At 43.8% G+C, this 20,904-nt stretch overlaps 1 protein-coding gene across 7 annotated transcripts in view; it reads left to right on the top strand.

Annotated features, from left to right (window-relative positions):
* Positions 1–20,904, top strand: part of CNOT1 (CCR4-NOT transcription complex subunit 1) — a 76,231-nt gene that overhangs the window by 40,430 nt on the left and 14,897 nt on the right. For 5 of the 7 annotated variants that reach the window (XM_077310244.1, XM_077310249.1, XM_077310245.1 and 2 more), the window contains 20 exons: positions 1,708–1,832; positions 2,735–3,021; positions 5,250–5,328; positions 6,412–6,642; positions 7,947–8,087; positions 8,420–8,599; positions 9,169–9,285; positions 9,477–9,587; positions 10,195–10,272; positions 10,867–11,044; positions 12,123–12,253; positions 12,401–12,697; positions 14,025–14,165; positions 14,260–14,364; positions 15,854–15,973; positions 16,620–16,811; positions 17,201–17,343; positions 18,273–18,381; positions 18,478–18,647; positions 20,398–20,650. In XM_077310244.1, the coding sequence (XP_077166359.1) occupies positions 1,708–1,832; positions 2,735–3,021; positions 5,250–5,328; positions 6,412–6,642; positions 7,947–8,087; positions 8,420–8,599; positions 9,169–9,285; positions 9,477–9,587; positions 10,195–10,272; positions 10,867–11,044; positions 12,123–12,253; positions 12,401–12,697; positions 14,025–14,165; positions 14,260–14,364; positions 15,854–15,973; positions 16,620–16,811; positions 17,201–17,343; positions 18,273–18,381; positions 18,478–18,647; positions 20,398–20,650 (3,188 nt within the window). The remainder of the gene's footprint in view (positions 1–1,707; positions 1,833–2,734; positions 3,022–5,249; positions 5,329–6,411; positions 6,643–7,946; positions 8,088–8,419; positions 8,600–9,168; positions 9,286–9,476; positions 9,588–10,194; positions 10,273–10,866; positions 11,045–12,122; positions 12,254–12,400; positions 12,698–14,024; positions 14,166–14,259; positions 14,365–15,853; positions 15,974–16,619; positions 16,812–17,200; positions 17,344–18,272; positions 18,382–18,477; positions 18,648–20,397; positions 20,651–20,904) is intronic. The other 2 variants (XM_077310248.1, XM_077310247.1) reach the window with 1 other exon arrangement.

Below are 20,904 nucleotides of genomic sequence, written 5' to 3'. Positions count from 1 at the left end.
TTTAATTGTTTCCCCGTCATCCTATTTTGGAGGACTCCCCAAGTGTCTTAGATGGGGCTTCCAGGCATCCCTCCTGGGGCTAACCAGAGTGAAACTTGCAGAGGTTAGGAACATACCCAGCCCGGTAGCTGGAACTAGGTCCTAAAGCAGCCAGCTGAATCAAGTGTTCTGCCAATATGTATGAGAAATGACTTTTGTAGCCATACTGTGCAGAATTTATGTCAGCAGTCTTCACTGATCAATCTGCTCCAGTTGCTAGCAAAAATAGCCTATCAGGTTTATGGTTGGTAAGTCCCACCCCCTTCTTGTTCTGCTTGCATTCGAGCTGCTAATGTGCAAGAGGAGAGTGTAGTTGGGCTTGTTCTTCAAGCCTGCCATCTTTTCACCCTGTTATAACAGCTTTGGATACTGAAATGTGGCACATAGTGGTTATGGGAAGGGTGTTGCATCCCCTGTTCTGCAACCTGCCCTGGGTATCGGAGAGCACAGAACCACATTGTTCCCTCTTCTCCCCACCCCCACCCCCCAATTGTCTTAAACATACTCTAGTGTTCTCCAGAGAGAACACTGGTGCCCTCTTCATGGGACCTTACTGCTGGTATGTTTGCTCCCTTCTTCTTCTTTTTTGAATGGAATGTGCATTTGGTATATGTGTGTATTCCAACAAACAGTTCAGTTCAGCTTACCAGGTTGAGAAACCTTCAATAAAAATGTAACTCATGACAAATATGTAAAAATGACAGTAGTGTTATTTAATATTGAGTCTGCCATGAAAACGCTAGAGGGCGTCACCCCAAGGGTCAGACATGACCCGGTGCTTGCCCAGGGGATACCTTTACCTTTTTAAATGAGAAGACAGTTGCTGATCTCAGTATAAGAATGGCTGTTGATGTATGTAATATATTAAAGCGCACATGACAGCTTTCACTGAAACCTTGCTGGCGTCTGGGATGCTGGCCGCTTTCGTTATACTTTCCATGATTTTTCAGCCTTTGGGTTTTATTGCTAATGAGTATGAGTATGCTCAGCTTTCTTGAGTGAAGAAGAAAGAGCTTATAGCATAATAATAATGCCTTAAGCGGTTACTTCTCAAATGCTATCTCTGGGTATGGTTGCCAGAGCTGATTCTTGAGGATACATTTTGTGAAAGTGGGCATAAACTGTAGTGAAAATTGGCAACTCTGGTAGAGGGGTGCTTTGGCTCCGCAAAGGCCTTGTGTGCACCATGTGTGGCATGAGGATTTTAAGGGAGGGGGAGTTTCTTGGAGCTGAGCCAGAAACTTAGGATACTAAAACCTTTTCACTGCAATGTCTTCCTTTCAGAGGGGTGGGCAACTAGTGTTCTCAGTTTGCAAGGCCTCGTTTTTGCTCTGCTCATAATTGGCCAGTAAATCTAGCAAAGGAGGATTCTAATCTCATTCTTGTCCTGAAGCTGTATGAGAGTGCGTCTGCATGTTTGTGTTCAGCATGCTGTCTGCACGCATGCTGTGTTCATCTCAGGTGGCTGGACCAAAGAATAAAGCTACTCGCCTTTTCCAGACCAGGAGACCTGCCCTGCAGAGTTGTAATGCACAAGTTGCATCTTCTCAGTTACTTGAGCCAACATATAAACTGCTTGCTGGTCCCTTGGGATTGTGAAATAAAAGCGGTTTTCCTGCATTTCGTGGATTTATTTGCGTGTGTTTTTTTCCCCCTTCTCTCCATCAGCTGACTTATCTCAGGTATGGCCAGAGGCAAATCAGCACTTTAGCAAAGAGATTGATGATGAAGCCAACAGTTATTTTCAGCGCATTTATAATCACCCTCCACATCCAACTATGTCAGTCGATGAGGTGAGCGTTGAAGAGCTGGTGTGTTGCCCTTTGCATGTGCGCTTTCTCTCTCCCCTGGCTGTTTCCCCCTTGTTTGAGTTCTGTACAGTCTTGTGCAAAGTTTGGGACCACAGGTTTTTTGCAACATTGCTTTTTGTTTGGTTGCAGTAGAAGGGAGATTTAAATTTAAAGTTCCAAAAAATATGCCTGTTCTGTTGCAGACAGCTAATGTGCAAGTGGAAATTTTTGTGTCCAGTGGAAAGGTATCTACTGTATTCCAAAAAGACAGTCCCAAGCCAATTTCACACAGCTTTTGTAATTCAGTATTGGATGTTGAGGCATTAGGGGCATATTGGCTAAAACAGCACTGATGTCTTTTAAAAACAATCCCTGTTGTGCAGATAGTGACAGGAACAGTTCCACAGTATCCAGCCTCTCTTTGGGGGAGAGTTCTTTAGAGGCTTTCTGTAATAACACAGCATTTAATCGAGGAGTCCATTTCTTAAGTTTTAAATGTCGGATGATTTGGAAGTTAGCAGTAAATTATCCCAAATCACCGTCCTTTTTGTAAAGTGTTTTTCCCACTCGGATATGATTAGGAAGTATTATTTTACTATAGCCTACATTTCCAAAAAATAACCAGACCTTTCTTTTGATATAAAGGTGTCTGACTAGGGTACACTCTTAGAGCAGTATTTTTGCTCTTGCCTATAAAGGCCTTTCTATTTAAGTGTCCAGACGTTTTACTTGTGCTTCATATAATTCAATTAAAAGAGAGACCTCAGGGTTTCCCCCCCCCCCTCCTGACAAACAATGTACCTGGCTTTCCCAGTGAATGTGATGCTGTGCAAGTGCTTTAAATTCCTTTTGTGGAAAGACCGAGTGGAAGCGAGTCTCTTCGTAACATTCTGATTTCTTTGCAGGTGTTAGAAATGCTACAGAGGTTTAAAGACTCCAACATTAAACGGGAACGTGAAGTATTTAACTGTATGCTGAGGAACTTGTTTGAGGAGTATCGCTTTTTCCCCCAGTACCCCGATAAAGAACTACACATAACAGCCTGCCTGTTTGGTGGGATTATAGAGAAAGGACTGGTTACATATATGGCCCTGGGCCTGGCCTTGCGCTATGTTCTTGAAGCCTTACGAAAGCCTTTTGCATCCAAAATGTACTATTTTGGTATTGCTGCACTAGATAGGTTTAAAAATAGGTGAGTGTCTTTTTATAATATTTCCAGAAATGGTGTGGGAGGGATCTAACTCTGTGCCTTTGTGAACCATGTATAGCTTCGTAGTGCAGGATTAACGATACATTCCAGTTCTCGAGTGTATCCTACGACAGAGGCGCAAATTAAATAGGAAAAGCTAAAACAAATGTAGTATTTAGTGTAATTACTTGTTATAACTACTTAGGTCGCCTGACAAAAAATGGCTGCTGAGTATTTCTTGAAGTATCACGTGGCAGACAACTTCTTGTTGCTCCTTAGCTGAAGAGACTGCAGATCCATATTACTACAGAAATAGGCATGATCCAGCCACAATTTATCCTTTTATGCCCTGTTAGTATAATGGAAAGGAGCATAAGACTTCCTGAATGCTTACTTTGGGCTGGCTTGCTCCTGATAATTCTAGAGTACACAAATTGGCGCTCCCAAGCATAATGCAGCTTAGATCCATTTTACAGGACTTAGTTGGTGCCGCCATGGCATAGTTCATTAATTCACTCATAGGTCATTAATTTATATGTTGGAAGGTATTTGAAAACACCTCATACACATGCAGCCAGCTTGATTCTTTGTCCCTCTTGCCAAAGGTTATGTAGAGGCCGTGTCTTTTTCCTTCCCATGTCCCGTTAGTTTATTCTCCTGTCCATGCTGCTATCACTTCTTCTCTTAGGGCTTTGGCTTATTCCTTTCTGCCACTCCTACACCTTCTGTGACTCTCTAGGATCTGATCCCTTCCAGCAGCTGTAGGCAGCCAGTGCATTATTTCCCTCTCCCTTACAGTTTTGGCTCTGGGTTGGCAGCAGCATATCCAGCTACATAGCCATGTGGAAGAAACTGTATTCAAGACACATAGACAATATTGTGTGTGTTCAAGAAAATTTTCTGAAACCGCTATTCATTTTCAATGAGATCTATGGTTCTCAGAATTCTAACCTGTTGCTTTGGTCACTGGAACAAAATTAAGCTTTGTAAACTTAACATAATAATGGTACATTACATAGCTTTTCTCTCTCCTGTTACACTCTTCCATTTTTCTGTTAGTCATTCAGTCCACATTCTACAGTGATGAGTGTTCAAATAGTTTTCATATCTTCCCAGTAATCCAACTGGATCAAAAATAAAGCTGGCTGCTTGTTCCTGCAATCCTATACTCACATGGTGCTAAACCTTAGTGAACTTATTTATTTAGCATATGGCATGTGTGCCATGTAAGCAGCAGATTCTAAGATTGTCTGACAGCCAGGCAAGAGATGTTTGCAGGCGGTTTGTCATTGCCAGTCCCCGTGTCATGACCCTCATATTCCTGGGAGATAACCCTTCCGAGGGCTAATCAGGGGCAACCCTGCTTAGCTTACGAGATCTGACAGGATCGAGCTTGTCTGGGCTATCCAGGTCGGGTCAGTGCTTAATGTTTCTTGTAGACAGATAAACATCCGTAGGATTAGGATTGTATATCTGCAGTTTTTCAACAAACATTTCCTCCATCTGCCAAGTATTCAGCAGTCTAACAGTGGAAGTTCAATGCAGACACTCTTAACTACTGATAAAGGCCCTTAAAACCAGGACGTGTTTATCGTATTTTCAGCACAAACCTGGATCTAGAACCTGGCTGTGTGATTCAATTCTGCTGATTGGATTATGTGGGTACACTGTCCCAGACGCACAGGATGCTTTGCATAAATGTTTTGCAGGCTAGGATGGAGGAGGAATAAGCAGGAAGGTTAAAGAAAATATATAGGCGTTAGAACCTTGCTTGAGGCCAGGGAGTAATAGCAGCTTGCATGGAGCATTTCTGTTGGCCAGCCCTGTTAGAGGGTTCAAACATTTGCTTAGCAACCATGAGAAATAGGCTCAGTTAAAAAAATAGATTATATGTTACATGGGTAGAAATGTACTACCTGTAGCAGAAACCTATGTTTGAGTCCTATTGCGCAGCCTCTATTTCAGGATTGTTTGCATGTGGGGTTTCCTTTGAAACAAAGAGTGGGTATCCACAGCCACAGTGTCAGTGGATTGGACCTAGGGTAGGTTTTTATGTGGGCCAAGGTAATTCCATACAGCAAATTCAAAGGCAATAATTGCATCCTTGTTACTGTAGATGAAGCTCCAAATCCCCAGTAGGTACGATAGACTAACTGGTGTTTTCTTGTGGTGGGTCTTGATTCAGGATGTTTATTTTTTCTTTTACTAATGGATAGTTTTGCTGTTGACAGATTGAAGGACTATCCCCAGTATTGTCAGCACTTGGCTTCTATTAGTCACTTTATACAGTTCCCTCATCACCTGCAGGAGGTGAGTGTTTAAAAAGTCATGGAAAGTGAACCAGAAAGGGGAGGAGGTGGTGTCAGGGAGGGGAGAGAGGAGAACTGCCATGTTAGCTGTCTGCGTCCAATGAAGTGCCTCAACTTCCCATCACCATCCGCTCAGTAAAGGGTGTACAAGTTCTGTGTGAACTCCGTTTATAGAAAACCTGTAGCCCTTGCCACTGGAAGTTTATATTTGACCATTTCTCTTAATCCTTGCAACGCAGCTTTCATTTTTATGGGCTTGTATGTGAACAGGCTCTCCTAGGCTCAGCAGCCTGTCTGCCCAGACCTTTTGGTAGCAATGAAACGAGGGACAGTGGAATTAGGATCCAGAAAGTCTGATGTAAATGCTGTAGTCCAAAAACTAAAAGCAATGTTGACTTCAGGGTTGGTGCATTAAGGAAGATTCCATTTAGTAGGGACTTGTATATGTATATGTAATTGAATATTTACTTGTCATATAAGGTTTAGCTAAGAAAAGAAAGTGCCATCCTTGGGCTTAACATGGGATTCAGCACTCAGATATCACCAAAGAGAAAGAGACGTATTTTTTTAGTGGTTGCAGAAATTTTATTAGCATTATCCAAAATACTGTTCATGACTTGGTAATGGCCTTTGTTCTTTCATCGGACCCTATTTTCACGGATTTTCTATTCTTACTGAAATCTTGGGAAACTCTCCCCTTTTGTAATAGCAGGCTGCACATTTCTTCTCATTCTTGTACCTTCTGGTATTCTGGCAGTATGAAAAATTCTGGGTGTAGGAACAGGGCAATAAAGATGGAGACCATGGGCCTTCCAGAGCTTGTTTGCTGCATCAACCAGCTCTGTTTATGACAAGAACGTAGCAGCATCTCTTTAGCCTAATGTTACACCTCTTTATATGCAACTTCTGGGCAACTGTTCTGGAGCTCTATTCATGGCATTAAGCGTTATTTCAGAGTTATTTCAGAGCTTCAGAAATAGGGATGCTTGTCAGGTGTTTCTAATATTGTGGAGGTAGTAGACCTGTTAACATTCCTCTGACTGCATGTGCGTTTTCAGAGCATTATACCTTTTGTCTCTCTCAGTACATTGAATATGGACAGCAATCAAGAGATCCTCCTGTAAAGATGCAGGGTTCAATCACCACCCCTGGAAGTATTGCACTTGCCCAAGCTCAGGCCCAGGCTCAAGCCCCAGCAAAAACTCCTCTTGCAGGTCAAGTTAGCACTATAGTAACCACCTCCACCACAACCACTACTGTGGCCAAGACCACGATCACTCCAGTGGGTCGAGTCAGCTTCAAAAAGGATGTGCCGGTGAGTACATAGTCTGTGTACTGATGGGGGTGGGAGAGAGTGTGATGAATATGCGTGAATGTATAAGCCCAAGCTCATAGTCATACCGACCATTAACATCTGAGTGCTGCTTAGGACAAGTGCATTCACTTAGAATCATATCATATCATCATAGAATTGGGACCTCCAGAGTCATCTAGTCCAACCCCCTGCACAATGCAGGAACTCACAACTACCTGCCCACCCATACTAACCCCAGCTTCATGCCCAAGTGATCCATCCACCAAAAATCTCTAGAATTCAGCCTGGCCTGGAGGAAATTAATCTACCATCCCACAGCGGCAATTAGCAATTCCCTGGGTATGCAAGGAAGGGACACGAGACAAACATGGGCACCTCCCTTCCTGCCCATCCACTCACGATCTGCCTAAATTCCTAAGTTCACAATGGAACTTTTGCTTAAGATCTGCAGTTCTGGTTGTTGTCTTCCTATTTGCTAACAAAAGTAGCTGCATTTTTCATTGTCTTATAACTTTCCTTGGTACGAATGTTGCATTTATCCTTAGGCTGGTACAACCTTCCATAGGCCTTAAGACCTTTCCTTTCTCCTTGATGCCCAGTGGCCTACACAGTTTACATCTAGCAGAGTTCATTTTATTTAAAGCAGTTGTATTCTAGAAAGGAGAGGATCACTCTGTGGTTCATCCCCCAAAATTAGTACCTGCCCATCTAGTACATTTTAAAAAATTTCTTCCTTTCACTGAACTCACTGTACATGATTTTCTTCTTCATGATAGCAACCCTGGAAGGTAAGGTGGCAGAAGAGAGTGATCAGTGCAAGGTCATCTAGTGAGCTTCATGAAGGGTTGTTTACTACTTAAGGGGGTTTGAGTCTAGTTGATCTTCTAAAGCAGAGGTAGTCAAACTGCGGCCCTCCAGATGTCCATGGACTACAATTCCCATGAGCCCCTGCCATGGACATCTGGAGCACCGCAGTTTGACTACCCCTGTTGTTAAGCATACTAAGTAGTTCCTACCATGACAAACAATGTTTAGTGAGCAGCACACTTTCAAACCTCCTCTGTTCTCCAGTGGTTTTGCATCCCCTTTTTTTGCCCAGCACTTCTAAGGCTGAAACTTCAATGGACTCCTGCCATCAGTATACAACACTGTGATGACATTCAAATGCATTTGCATAACCCGAGTCTCCATCCAGTAATTTAGGGACATGCTCCATGGTTTAGGGCACCATGTGTATAGATGGTGCTGTATAAAAATTCCAGAGTTACTTGCATCTTTTAAAAGTCTTCGCTACTGTTTTACAGCCATCAATTAATACAACCAACATTGATACCCTGCTGGTGGCCACGGATCAGACGGAGAGGATTGTGGAACCCCCTGAAAACGTACAGGAGAAGATTGCCTTCATCTTCAACAACCTGTCTCAATCAAATATGACTCAGAAGGCAAGTAGTGCACAAGTAATTCTATCCTGGGTTCCTGCCCCTCTTTTTGTGGCGGGACCAATGGGACTGTGGGACTGAGTGAATCTCATCCATGTGGAGGGTGAGATGGACTTGTATGGCAGCTATCCGCTCATGTGCGCTCTAATGCAAAAATATCCTTTTATGTTAAATGAAGAAAAACATGCAGGTCTCATGCCACAGCTGTTAGAATCCACAGGATTCCATGTTGTTGCACAGGAGCCCATGTTGTTTGTGTGCCTATCCCAGTCAGTCACAGAATTCCCTCCCGCTTTATTGAACAATTTCTCCATAATGTGTGTTTACGGAGACAGGTTGAAGAGCTAAAGGAAACCGTGAAAGAAGAGTTCATGCCTTGGGTTTCACAGTATCTCGTGATGAAGAGAGTTAGCATTGAGCCAAACTTCCACAGCCTCTATTCGAATTTCCTTGACACACTTAAGAATCCAGAATTCAACAAAATGGTTCTTAGTGAAACCTACAGAAATATCAAGGTAAGTTCTGCGGTATCTGGTTTGTTTTTTTACCTTCTCCTGCAATTCAAGAAGAGGCTGAGCTAATAGCCAAATGCACCTGACATAAAAGTGTAGTGTTATTAAAACTTGGTTATTGGGCTTTTGCATTACAAGTATGCTAAAAGCTGCATTAGGCAGTGTGGTTGGGGAACCAGGCTCACCAGTTAACAATGTGTTAATTTATGGAGTGGGGCTCTGGAGTTTATTTTTCCAAGTCTTGAGAGCAGCTGAAAGGAGCAGGCAGTAGGTCCCAGTGAGCTCCTGGCAATGGGCAGCAGAAGGAGTGGTGTTTGCACAGTCCAAAAGCATAGCCCTCATATACAACCAGTTAGCTATGTCATGACTCAGAGGGATCAGAGCTGCTGCCTTCCTGCAAGTGCAGAGGGGACCATGGGTAGTTTCCCCAGCTGGGACCGTAAATCTGCTCCATCGCTGTCCGTTATGCAAAAATGGTATTGACTTCTCAGTATCCTGACAGATTTGAGATATAGGTCTCCTTCCTGCTAGCTTACATTCATCTCTCTCTGTCACACACACACCCCTTTTAGGTACTGCTCACATCTGATAAAGCTGCTGCCAACTTCTCAGACCGTTCTTTGCTGAAGAACCTGGGTCACTGGTTGGGGATGATCACGCTGGCAAAGAACAAGCCCATCTTGCACACGGTAGGATTGCTTGGAGTGGAAGCTGGTACCGCAAAGCTGAAAATTTGAGCACACATTTTCATGGCTGCTTTTTGTAACGTTCAACTAAAATCTCGACAGAAGCTAGTACGAGAAAACTGTCTTTGTGGAGGGGGATCTTCTTTGCTGTGCTGCTTTGCACGACACCTAATTTGCACTGCTTTGATTTATAGGACCTGGATGTGAAATCGTTGCTGCTGGAGGCTTACGTTAAAGGGCAGCAGGAGCTGCTGTACGTTGTGCCGTTTGTTGCCAAAGTCTTGGAATCGAGTGTAAGAAGCGTGGTAAGTCTGATCCCCAGTGTTCTGTCAGAGGCAAGGAGAATAGTCAGAAGCACCGATCTCCATAGTTCTTTCACATTTCCTGTGGCTCTGCCTCTTCTAAATAAGGTGAAACCAGGCGGGAAAGCTGTACACTTGGAGCTAATGAAGGAAAGATCCTTAAATCCATTAAAAAGGAAAGGTGGCAAGAGAATAGCGTGCAGCACATTTAACTTGACTATTTGTAGATTTGACTTATAACTAGGGGCAGAGCATGTCACCTCACTATAGAGTGTAAAGAAAAGATGCCCTGAAAACTTAACCTGTAATAGTTGGAAACTTGCTGTGCTGCATGATCATTCCTGGTATGGGAGTGACCCATATCTTGCACAGAACTCAGATGCTGCTTCAAGATCGTATTTCTAACAAAAAGCAGCAGCTAGGCATCGAAGGCTTGATTGGTGGGGTGAGGCATGTTGAAATCTACCATCAGAGGTTGAGCCAGAGCATTGTGCCAAGAACCCTGTGTCAGTTCTAGGCCGCAGGTGTGGAAGATGGTTGGGAAAGGGGTGGGAAAACCCTTTACATGTTTTGTTCTTTATTGTCTTTCTGCTCTCCATTTACTTTGTAGGTTTTCAGGCCCCCCAACCCTTGGACGATGGCAATCATGAATGTACTTGCCGAGTTGCACCAGGAGCATGATTTAAAAGTAAACTATGGCAAATTTGTCTCTTCTCTTCAGTGTCACTCCATTCTGGGGGTGGGGGAGATTAGAAAACAATGTGTTGTGTGGTGACTGGCCCATTCAAGGAAATTGCAACTTGACGGTCTTTAGACTAGATGGTAATGTTTTTTTAAAAGACAGGTTTTTAATTGAGGCTCTCCAACCATGCTGAACTTTCAAGCGTTTTTGAAATTTTGAGAAAGGGTATTGCCACAAAATGGTTGTCATGGGGGCAGGGCTGTGACCCACTTTCCCTGGATGGTCCCACAGGTTTGCTAGTCAGTTAGGTGGTCAGAAGCCACACAAAGTACTTTGTTCTCTCTTTAGATTTTATCCCAAAGATTTGAGAAAGAATGCAGGTAGTGGGGAAAGCATCACTGATAGGGCCATGGCAGCCCATGCACCACTGTTCTAGATTATGTTGCTGCTTCAGTTCAGTGCATTTGGCCTGAAGCACTTAGCGGTTCAGTGCATAGCTTAAATGTTGAAGCAGCAGGCAGATGTAGAAGTGGATCTTCATAGACATTGCCATCTGGCATGGTTACGTAATTAAACTTGAAATGATCAATTATTGCACAGCTGAACCTGAAGTTTGAGATCGAAGTGCTCTGCAAGAACCTTGCCCTTGACATCAATGAACTGAAGCCTGGGAACCTCCTGAAAGACAAGGACCGGCTGAAAAATCTGGATGAACAGCTGTCTGCTCCAAAGAAGGATGTGAAACAGCCAGAAGAGTTGCCGCCCATTACAACCACCAGTAAGTGTTAAATCGCCTTGCCCACCCCACACAAGATGGTTCATGAAGTCATTATTTCATTTCCACATTGATACTCCCTTCTTTCACCAGTGTTGCATTCATTCATCTGGCTATCTTTGCCAGTGTTAATGCTCTTGGAGTAGTTAGCTAGTTCTTCCCTTATTAATGTTATGCTCCCTAGAACAATGTGGCTCTGGTTGGGCTGGAACGGAGAAAATAGACTCTGAGTAACTGTCAGTTCCAGTATAAAAAGGAGAAAACACCTTAGAATCATAGAGTTGGAAGGGACCTCATTGGGCCATCTAGTCCAACCCCCTCCGCTATGCAGGATGCTCACATCTCAATCGCTCATTTACTGTAACCTGCCACCCCCTTGAGCCTTCACAGAATCAGCCTCTCTGTCAGATGGCTATCTAGCCTCTGTTAAAAAATTTCCAAAGATGGAGAACCCATCACCTCCCGAGGAAGCCTGTTCCACTGAGAAACCACTCTAACTGTCAGGAACTTCTTCTGGATGTTTAGATGGAATTTCTTTTGAGTTAATTTCATCCCATTTGTTCTCGTCTGTCCCTCTGGGGCAAGAGAGAACAATTCTGCTCCATCCTCCATATTGGCACCCTTTTAAATACTTGAAGATGGTTATCAGATCCCCTCTTAGTCATCTCCTCTCCAGGCTAAACAGACCAAGCTCCCCCAACCTTTCTTCATACGTCTTGGTCTCCAAACCCCTCACCATCTTTGTTGCCCTCCTCTGGACATGTTCCAGTTTGTCAACATCCATCCAACTGGGGTGCCCAAAACTGAACTCAGTACTTGAAGTGAGGCTGAACCAGAGCAAAGTGGTACCATCACCTCCCGTGCTCTGGACATGATATTCCATTTGATACAGCCCAAAATCCCATTTGCCTTTTTAGCCACTGAGTCATACTGCTTGTGTGTTGTTGTTCGTTGTGCCAAAATCCCTGGTCTAAGCTTGTAAAGCCATCTCCCTCCTGTAATACTTTCTCTGAGGAACTGAATTTAAGTTAGGGAAGAGATTCTGAAAGACCTTCCTTCTGTTTCTGCCTGATTCTCTTAGCTGCTTCCACAACACCAGCTACCAGCACCACGTGCACAGCTACTGTTCCTCCACAACCCCAGTACAGCTACCACGATATCAACGTCTACTCCCTGGGAGGGCTGGCCCCACATATTACTCTTAATCCAACTGTAAGTATTGGACTTCAGTCACGTCGAAAAGACTTCACGCGTTAAGAGGGATTTGCCTGCAAGACTATTCTCCCTGTATTTGTGATGGCCCAGAAATATCTGTGCTTGTGGTGGAGATTGACACACATTCTTGTTCTGTTGTCCTAGATTCCCTTGTTTCAAGCACACCCGCAGTTGAAGCAGTGTGTGCGCCAGGCCATCGAGCGTGCGGTTCAAGAATTGGTGCATCCTGTGGTGGATCGATCAATTAAAATAGCCATGACGACATGCGAGCAGATAGTAAGGAAGGATTTTGCGTTAGACTCAGAAGAGTCGCGCATGCGCATAGCAGCACACCACATGATGCGAAATCTGACTGCTGGCATGGCTATGATTACCTGCCGGGAACCATTGCTGATGAGCATAGCTACCAACCTGAAGAACAGCTTTGCTACTGCATTGAGGGTATGTCTGCAGCTCATAAGACTTTATTTTAAACAAAATTAGCTAATACCATAGTTTTATGAAATGTCATTCTGTACGTTGTGGTTCACTGTGTTTAGTCTGTTGCAGCTCCTTATAGGTGTATAAGCTTATGCCAGATGGTGCCCCACCTGGCCTCTTCCCTACCTGTGTTGTTTCAGTGCTGTGGATTACTCATGCTTCTTTTTTCCCCTCACTGTTGGCAGCAGGAGACAGAGCAGTCCTAGAACCCACTTTTGAGCAGTGCTGCCTATGAGCAGAGATGCAAACTAGAGTATGGTTTCCTTCCACTCTGAAGGTTCTGCTCCCCCTGGTTTTATTAACATATACAGGAATTGGAGCCTAAATAGCTTCCCAACCAGCTTTGGCCGTACCATTTCCTTCCATTTTTTTCCTTTTTCTGAAAGCTGCCTGTTCTTTTTGCATACCCATGAAGAAGAAGAGGAGTTGGTTCTTATATGCTGCTTTTCTCTACCTGAACGAGTCAGCTTACAATCGCCTTCCCTTTCCTCTTCCCACAACAGACACCCTGTGGGGGAGGTGAGGCTGAGAGAGCCCTGATATTACTGCTTGGTCAGAACAGCTTTATCAGTGTTGTGGCAAGCCCAAGGTCACCCAGCTTGGGTGCATGTGGAGGAGCAGGGAACCAAACCCAAATTACCAGATTAGAAATCCACGTTCTAACCACTGTATTGGAATATGACATAAAACTGGGAGCTTAGAGGTTAATTCCTGAGGATAAATTTTGCTATAATGCAGGGTTAAATTAACTAATGTTAGAATTGTTGGGACCAGAAAATCTTCCTAATTTTTTGGGAGTTTTTCAGAAAAGTACCTTATCAGGTACATATAGGGAACTGACTGTGTAGCAGAGATAATGCTGATTAAATATTCTTAATTATTTAATTATTGGTATACTGCCTTAAAGACAAACGCATGCATAATTTAGTTTTTGAATTACTAATTGACTTGATACAAGCATTGCCTGTGAAAGAAACTCATTATATCCATTAAGAAATCATAAGCACAGCATAATAGTTTGTGTTGGGCTGGAATCTGGGAGGCCCAGGTTGGAATTGTGCCTCTGCCACAGAAGCTTTGTGGCTGACCTTGGTCTAGTTACACACACTCAGCCTTACCTACCTTCCAGGGTTGTTGTGAGGGGAAAATGGAGGAGAGGAGCCTCTGTAGTTCATCCCCATTGGGAAGTGAAGAGGGCTATCTATGAAGTCAGTAAATAAAAATAAATATCTGAAGCACTACATCGCAGAAATGAAGCTTTCCTTTAATAGATTGTCTTTTGTAATAGGCTGCTTCACCACAGCAGAGGGAGATGATGGAACAGGCTGCTGCACAGCTGGCTCAGGATAACTGTGAGCTGGCATGTTGCTTCATTCAAAAGATGGCTGTCGAGAAAGCAGGGCCTGAAATGGACAAGCGCCTGGCCACCGTAAGTGTGGAGTGCCCGGGACTTACAATTTGTAAAACTCAACTCTATCCGTTTAAATCAAGGTCACCTTTTGATTTTGATTTTACTTTGGCAGGAATTTGAGCTTAGAAAACACGCCAGACAAGAAGGTCGTAGGTACTGTGATCCTGTAGTTCTGACTTATCAGGCTGAGCGGATGCCGGAACAGATCAGGTTAAAGGTAAGGGTGCGGTTCAGAGGATTATGGGTGATGAGATCTACTGTAAGAATTCAGATTCTTTCCCCTTCCATGCTTAATGCTTAATTCATTGAGTAAGAATGGAATATAGGGATTACTTTTCAGTGCATTCCTTTGTATGTGAATAGAAAAGTTTGTTTTTCTTGCTCCTTAGCTGCCAAAAAGAGCCTCTTGTGGCGCAGGGTAGTAAGGCAGCCAACATGCTGTCTGAAGCTCTGACCATGAGGCTGGGAGTTCAATCCCAGCAGCCGGCTCAAGGTTGACTCAGCCTTCCATCCTTCCGAGGTCAGTAAAATGAGTACCCAGCTTGCTGCTGGGGGGTAAAATGGTAATGACTGGGGAAGGCACTGGCAAACCACCCTGTATTGAGTCTACCAAGAAAACGCTAGAGGGCGTCACCCCAAGGGTCAGACATGACTCGGTGCTTGCACAGGGGATACCTTTACCTATACCTGCCAAAAAAAGGGCTATGCAAGTCTTGCATCAGGAACACCTTGGTCTGACCTCCCAGTAAGACATTGCATGGTGTGGCAAACAATCTGGCAAACCAGGTTTGATACCCCACTTCTCCACATGCAGTCAGCTAGGTGAACATGGGGGTCAGTGCTGACTTCTTCCAAGGCAGCAAACAACTATCTAGTACACTTGTATCCCAGGTACGCTAGATAGGAGCTCATGGTGACGCTGTTGACTGTATCAGAATGTGGGTGCTTGATTAGACTGACAAAAGGAAGACATCTATGATAGTGACTAGCAGTTTTTTCTTCTTTTTAAATGATAGCTAAGAAGCTGACCCCATGTGGATAGCCATATCAGTTCAGTGGGATTAGTCCCTGTGCCAGATTTTGCAGGCCAAAATAACATTTGTTGAGGATAAAGGTCAGGAGGTAGGCAGCAGAGAACAGGTAAATGAAGTTTCAGGGGAGGCAAACTGGAGCTGATAGGAGATACCTTCCCAACAGTCAGGAGCAGAGTGAAACGAAAAGGTCATTTCTGAGTGAGTTTGGAGGACCCACAGGACTCTGATAGGAATGGCCATGGGGAGAGAACTGATATTCTTATATATAGGAGTTTCTTTATTACATTTATATTTTGAATTTTTTCCACCAAGAAACTCAGGCTGAATGTAAACAGGGTTCCTACAAAGGTCCTGAATAGACACTTAACAGGGCGGCTGAAACATATAACCTTTCAACCATATCCTGAACTGCAATAAGAGTCAGGTCTCTTCAGATTGTTATATTGATGCCAAAAAATATCCATGCATAGGAGTGTTATGGGCATCAGTCACTTCTCCATATCTCTTGTGAAATAGAGTTACCTTTCTAGATTTGCTCTCCTCGTGCTTAATTAAAAAGTGTGGGATCTTCAGATGTACCTGAATATTTCCTGCTTAATACCACCTATACGTGTTTTGCTGATTTATATGGTTAAGTAACATTTTTTTGCTGTTTTCTTTCACTGTTAAAAGGTTGGTGGTGTGGACCCAAAGCAGCTAGCTGTTTATGAAGAATTTGCACGCAATGTTCCCGGTTTCTTACCAACCAATGACTTAACTCAGCCTACAGGAATCCTGGCACAGCCTATGAAGGTAGAATCTCAGTTGGTGTCATTAATGCTGTTCTAAGGCTTCCTGGTTTAGTGGAATGCTAATATAAATTAGGCTGTCAAAAAGTTGCTCAGTATTGGTCTTCAAAGCAATGTTGATTAGTGGCACCCTAAAGCATCATATTATACTTTCTGTGAAAAAAAATTGAATTACAGCTAAACTCACACATTGTTTATCGGTGACAGTACATCTAGTAGATAATGAACAAGACAGGACAAAAATATAGAGCAATTAAAACTGAAAGTAAGCAGTATACAGTATATTTCTACGATAGCAAGCATAGTCAATTAACTATTTAAGAAGCTTGTAGCACACCTTCTGAGGCATGCTTGCTGGTTGTTGCCAGCTAACTGGTTGTTATAACCATAAACATATTGCTCGATAAGCAGATCAATCCATGCTTATGGTTATAACAACCAGTTAGCGTGCAAATGTTCAGGAAACGTATTCTAATAATACGAACAAAGGTTTGTTTTAAATGGGTGATTCACAGTACCATCCTAAACAGAGTTACCCTTTACCATTAACTTCATTGGGCTTAGAATGGTGCAACGCTGCTGAGGGCTGCTGTGTGTCAGTCTGTGCAGCAGCCAAACTGGGTAATGTTCTTGTGCTTTTCCCAAACCAGCAAGCCTGGGCAACAGACGACGTAGCACAAATCTATGATAAATGCATGACCGAACTGGAACAACACCTGCAGTCCGTTCCTCACACCCTGCCCATGAACCCACAAACCCAAGCCTTACGGAGCCTCTTGGAGGCGGTGGTTGTGGCTCGTAACTCTCGTGATGCTATTGCAGCTCTTGGACTGCTCCAGAAGGTTTGTGCCTGAATTATTGAGCCTTTATCATTAATATGCAGCTCGGGGGGCAGCAATGTATTCCAAAGCTGTTTGTTTTCTGTTCCATGTCCTCTGTGATAAAACATTCGGTATTTGTTTACTGGGCAAACCAGTAGGGCTCACAGTAATGCACAAGACTGCACCTGTGATCTAGATTGCTTGGGGAAGGAGGAAAGAGACAACTTACCTTTCACAAAGAAGCAAAGACCAGTCCAAAACACTGTTTTGGTCCCCATAAGGGAGGAGTTCCACCACAGTTTTCAAGCTTGTGGGGAGAAGCTCGTACATCCCTTAGTAGAGAGTGTGCCAAAGGCATCTAATTTAGTGATTTGTTCTTAATGTGTGTCCTCATGGTGTTCCTTCTGCAGGCTGTCGAGGGCCTGCTGGATGCCACCAGTGGGGCGGACGCTGATCTTCTTCTCCGCTATCGAGAGTGTCACTTGCTTGTTTTGAAAGCCTTGCAGGATGGCCGTGCTTATGGCTCTCCATGGTGTAATAAGCAGATCACAAGGTCAGTGTTGACAAGCTAGGGGAGGAATAAGGCTTTGAAATCCATAGAAGGTTAACTGAAGGTTAACTTTAGCTTGGATATGTAGCACAGATGGAAATATTTAAGCTCATAAGCATCCTGACCATACTGAAGTGCATTGGCATTATGTTTAGAACTGAATTGTCATCTGGCAGGATGGGGCCCAGGGTAGCACGTTGGGTCTGCAGTCCTTGTGTCCGCAGATTACTGCATGCCAACCCTTACCTTTATCAGAGCATGTCATCCATTTCAGAAATATCTAATAGGCTTTTTAATGTGTTCCTCCAGAATTCTTTAATTGTTGGGATCATATTTACATGTTCTATGTAAATGTTTTATGTAAGCCTCCCAGAGCCGCAGGGAAGGGCGGTATAAAAACCTAAATAAATAAATAAATATTTTGAAAAGGTCCTTGAAAAAATAAAAACCAGGCTTTCATATCTCTGTCCATATTTTGGTTCTTGGTCCTGTACAAAGCAGGAGCTCCGGAGAGGGTCCAAAGTTTTTCCCTTCCTGCCTTAATGAAGTTGGCCTCAAGCTAGGGAACCGGCCACCTCCACCAGAGGGGTCAGTAGATAGGCCATAGGTGTAAAAATAAACAGGGAGTTGTCATTTGTGGCATGGTATGGTGGGTCTGGGCTCTCTACTCTGTTCCTGCCCTTCTTTCCAGCCTGCATGGGATGGAGCCACTGTAATATGAAAATTTATTTCAGGAGCTCCTCCACAGTCAAAAGGTTGCAAAATGCTGATATAAAGCCTGCAGTAGTAGTTCCACACTGTTCTTACTATGTGTTTGAACTTGACCCTATATGTTGGATGCCTAAAAAGCTAGTTAATTCTCCAGATCTGTACCTTATGTGTTTGCTGAGCATGAGGCCAGGTTAACATGAGAAAATGACTGACTTTTGCAGATGCCTGATTGAATGTAGAGATGAATATAAGTACAACGTAGAAGCGGTAGAGCTCCTGATACGTAACCACCTAGTTAGCATGCAGCAGTACGATCTTCACTTGGCTCAGGTGAGACACTGGCGCTAACTTCTCATTAAGTTTCCCTGAAGGCAGTGGAACAAAAGCAGTTCATGTCTTGTCTCTTCTTTCCTTTCCTTTGGGCAGTCGATGGAGAATGGCTTGAACTATATGGCTGTGGCATTTGCAATGCAGTTGGTAAAAATCCTCTTGGTGGATGAGAGAAGCGTAGCTCACATAACGGAGGCAGATCTGTTCCACACCATTGAGACTCTGATGAGGATTAACGCTCACTCCCGAGGGAATGCACCAGAAGGGTAATTTGAAATACTGTCCAGCGCTGCTCCTCCCTTATAGAGTGTGCTGAGTGTTCTCTGTAAAATCATGTAGATGCTCCTGGGTTTCTGTATTACTTTATTTACTTATTAGATTTTGTTCATCACCACACAGCCCAAAGGGCTCTTGACAACTTACAACACTCAAACCAATAAGATAAAACAATGCAAAACGAAATCGCAGATATTAAATATTCATGTTAAAATGTTGAATTATTAAAATACTTTCATCACCTTGCCACTATTAAAGCAGCCCAATCATATGGTTACCCTACAAAGCAGGGGTAATCACTGCGGCCCTCCAGATGTCCATGGACTACAGTTCTCATTATCCCCTGCCAGTAAATGGGGCTCATGGGAATTGTAGTCCATGGACATCTGGAGGGCCGCAGTTTGACTGCCCCTGCTCCAAAGGTTACCTTAATCCATTCAGCCTTGCATGTCCTGTGGTAACTAAACAAATCCGGCAGAGCATGGGTGCCATCAGGAGTGCATTTCACATGGTAGGGGCCACAACGGAGAAGGTCCTTCCCCTGGCCCCGAGTCATCCTCAGGCTAGGTACCCGCAAGAAGCTACAATGGCCGAAGGGGATGGGTTTGAATAACAGGAGGAGCGGTCCCATATGTATGAGGATCCCAGGCTGTTAAGGATTATAAAATTAACACCGACAGCTTAAATTGGATCTGTAGACTAATTGGTAGACAATGCAGCCTCTGCAGAATTGGAGCACTATGTACAAGTTTTCAGTTTTTAATATGTCTGGAGCTGAAAAGTAGAAGCTGACTTGTTCTCAATAGGGGAGACAAGAAAATGGAAGAACGCAAACTCAAAAATTATAATATGAGGCCAGGATAGAATTAGGTGCCCCAGATTCAAACTAAAAGATTTTTTGTCCTAGAAAATCTCCAGGATAGGCTAAATTTCATGCTATAACAGTGGCACTCAGAAGACTGTTTGGCAGCCATCTAACTCTACTAAAGACTCTGCAGATGAACCCCATAAGTGGGATTTTATTGAACTACAGCATTCATCAATGACTGATTCAATTCTCTTGATTCCTTATACTTTTGATTGGCAGCTGCTAAATGCTGGCCTACAGAGGATGTGCTCCATCTGTTCGTGAAGTTACATATTAGAGCGAGGGGATGGTAGCTAGGCTACGACATGGGAGACCCCAGGACCAGATCCCTCACACAGCCATCAAGGGCTGACTGTGCCCCTAACATGCATCACAGAGGTGGTCCTCAAGATAAAATGGGGATAGGAAACGGTGTACACTGAGCCACATGGAAGAAAAGAGAGGTTCCAGGTGTTGAGTATGTGAGAGAGCAAGAGAACATCTTCCCCTCCTCCCTCCGCCAACTCCAGCAGATTCGTTCCTGGAGTCTGTGCTTGTAGTCTTCTCCCTGCACTGATGAGAAAGCAGCTTGGGAGCTTGGCCTTGAACTGTGGTTCATATCGTTTTCCAAATTATCTGAGAAACTGACCTTGTTGAATTTCTGAACTGTGAAGCTTATGGCAGATCAGATAACTTCGGGGATTTGGGCAGGGGAGACCTTGTGTAAAGTCCAGCTGTTACGTTGACTGGCTGCCCTTGGGCGATCCTCTCATGTATGTCTCTGTGAAGGAGACGGATACGAATCAGAATAAAGCATTTTATTGTTTGCTTGATGACATTTCTACATCCCAACCCTTGGAAACTAAGCTTCCACATCCTGGATCTCTTTCTAGGTTACCACAGCTGATGGAAGTGGTACGCTCCAACTATGAAGCCATGATTGATCGTGCTCATGGAGGGCCAAACTTTATGATGCATTCTGGAATCTCTCAAGCCTCTGAGTATGATGATCCCCCTGGCCTGAGGGAGAAGGCAGAATACCTACTGAGGGAATGGGTCAATCTCTACCATTCTGCTGCAGCTGGTCGTGACAGTACCAAAGCATTCTCTGCGTTTGTTGGACAGGTAGAGCTTTTGGAAAGAAAGGTGCTTTTTATTCGACATTAGGGCGTAAAGCCCTTTGATCAAGTATGGTGTTGTGTAGCTGCGAGTCCCCCAAGCTTTCCTGTTCACCACCTGTCATCCCTGTGTGCACATACCTAGTAGATACGGAATATCATTTTTTCTGTTAGATGTATGATGTTTGCTTGCATCATGAGGGGTCAGAACTAATGAATCAGCCACTGCCAGTCTGCTTTGCTCATTTAATGTTGTCCCCCACTCAAAAGAGTTGCTTCTGA

The sequence above is a fragment of the Paroedura picta genome, chromosome 14, assembly GCF_049243985.1.
Source record: "Paroedura picta isolate Pp20150507F chromosome 14, Ppicta_v3.0, whole genome shotgun sequence".
Taxonomy (NCBI): domain Eukaryota; kingdom Metazoa; phylum Chordata; class Lepidosauria; order Squamata; family Gekkonidae; genus Paroedura; species Paroedura picta.
The sequence above is the reverse complement of the archived record's forward strand: the minus strand, read 5'-3'. Positions and strand labels throughout refer to the sequence as shown.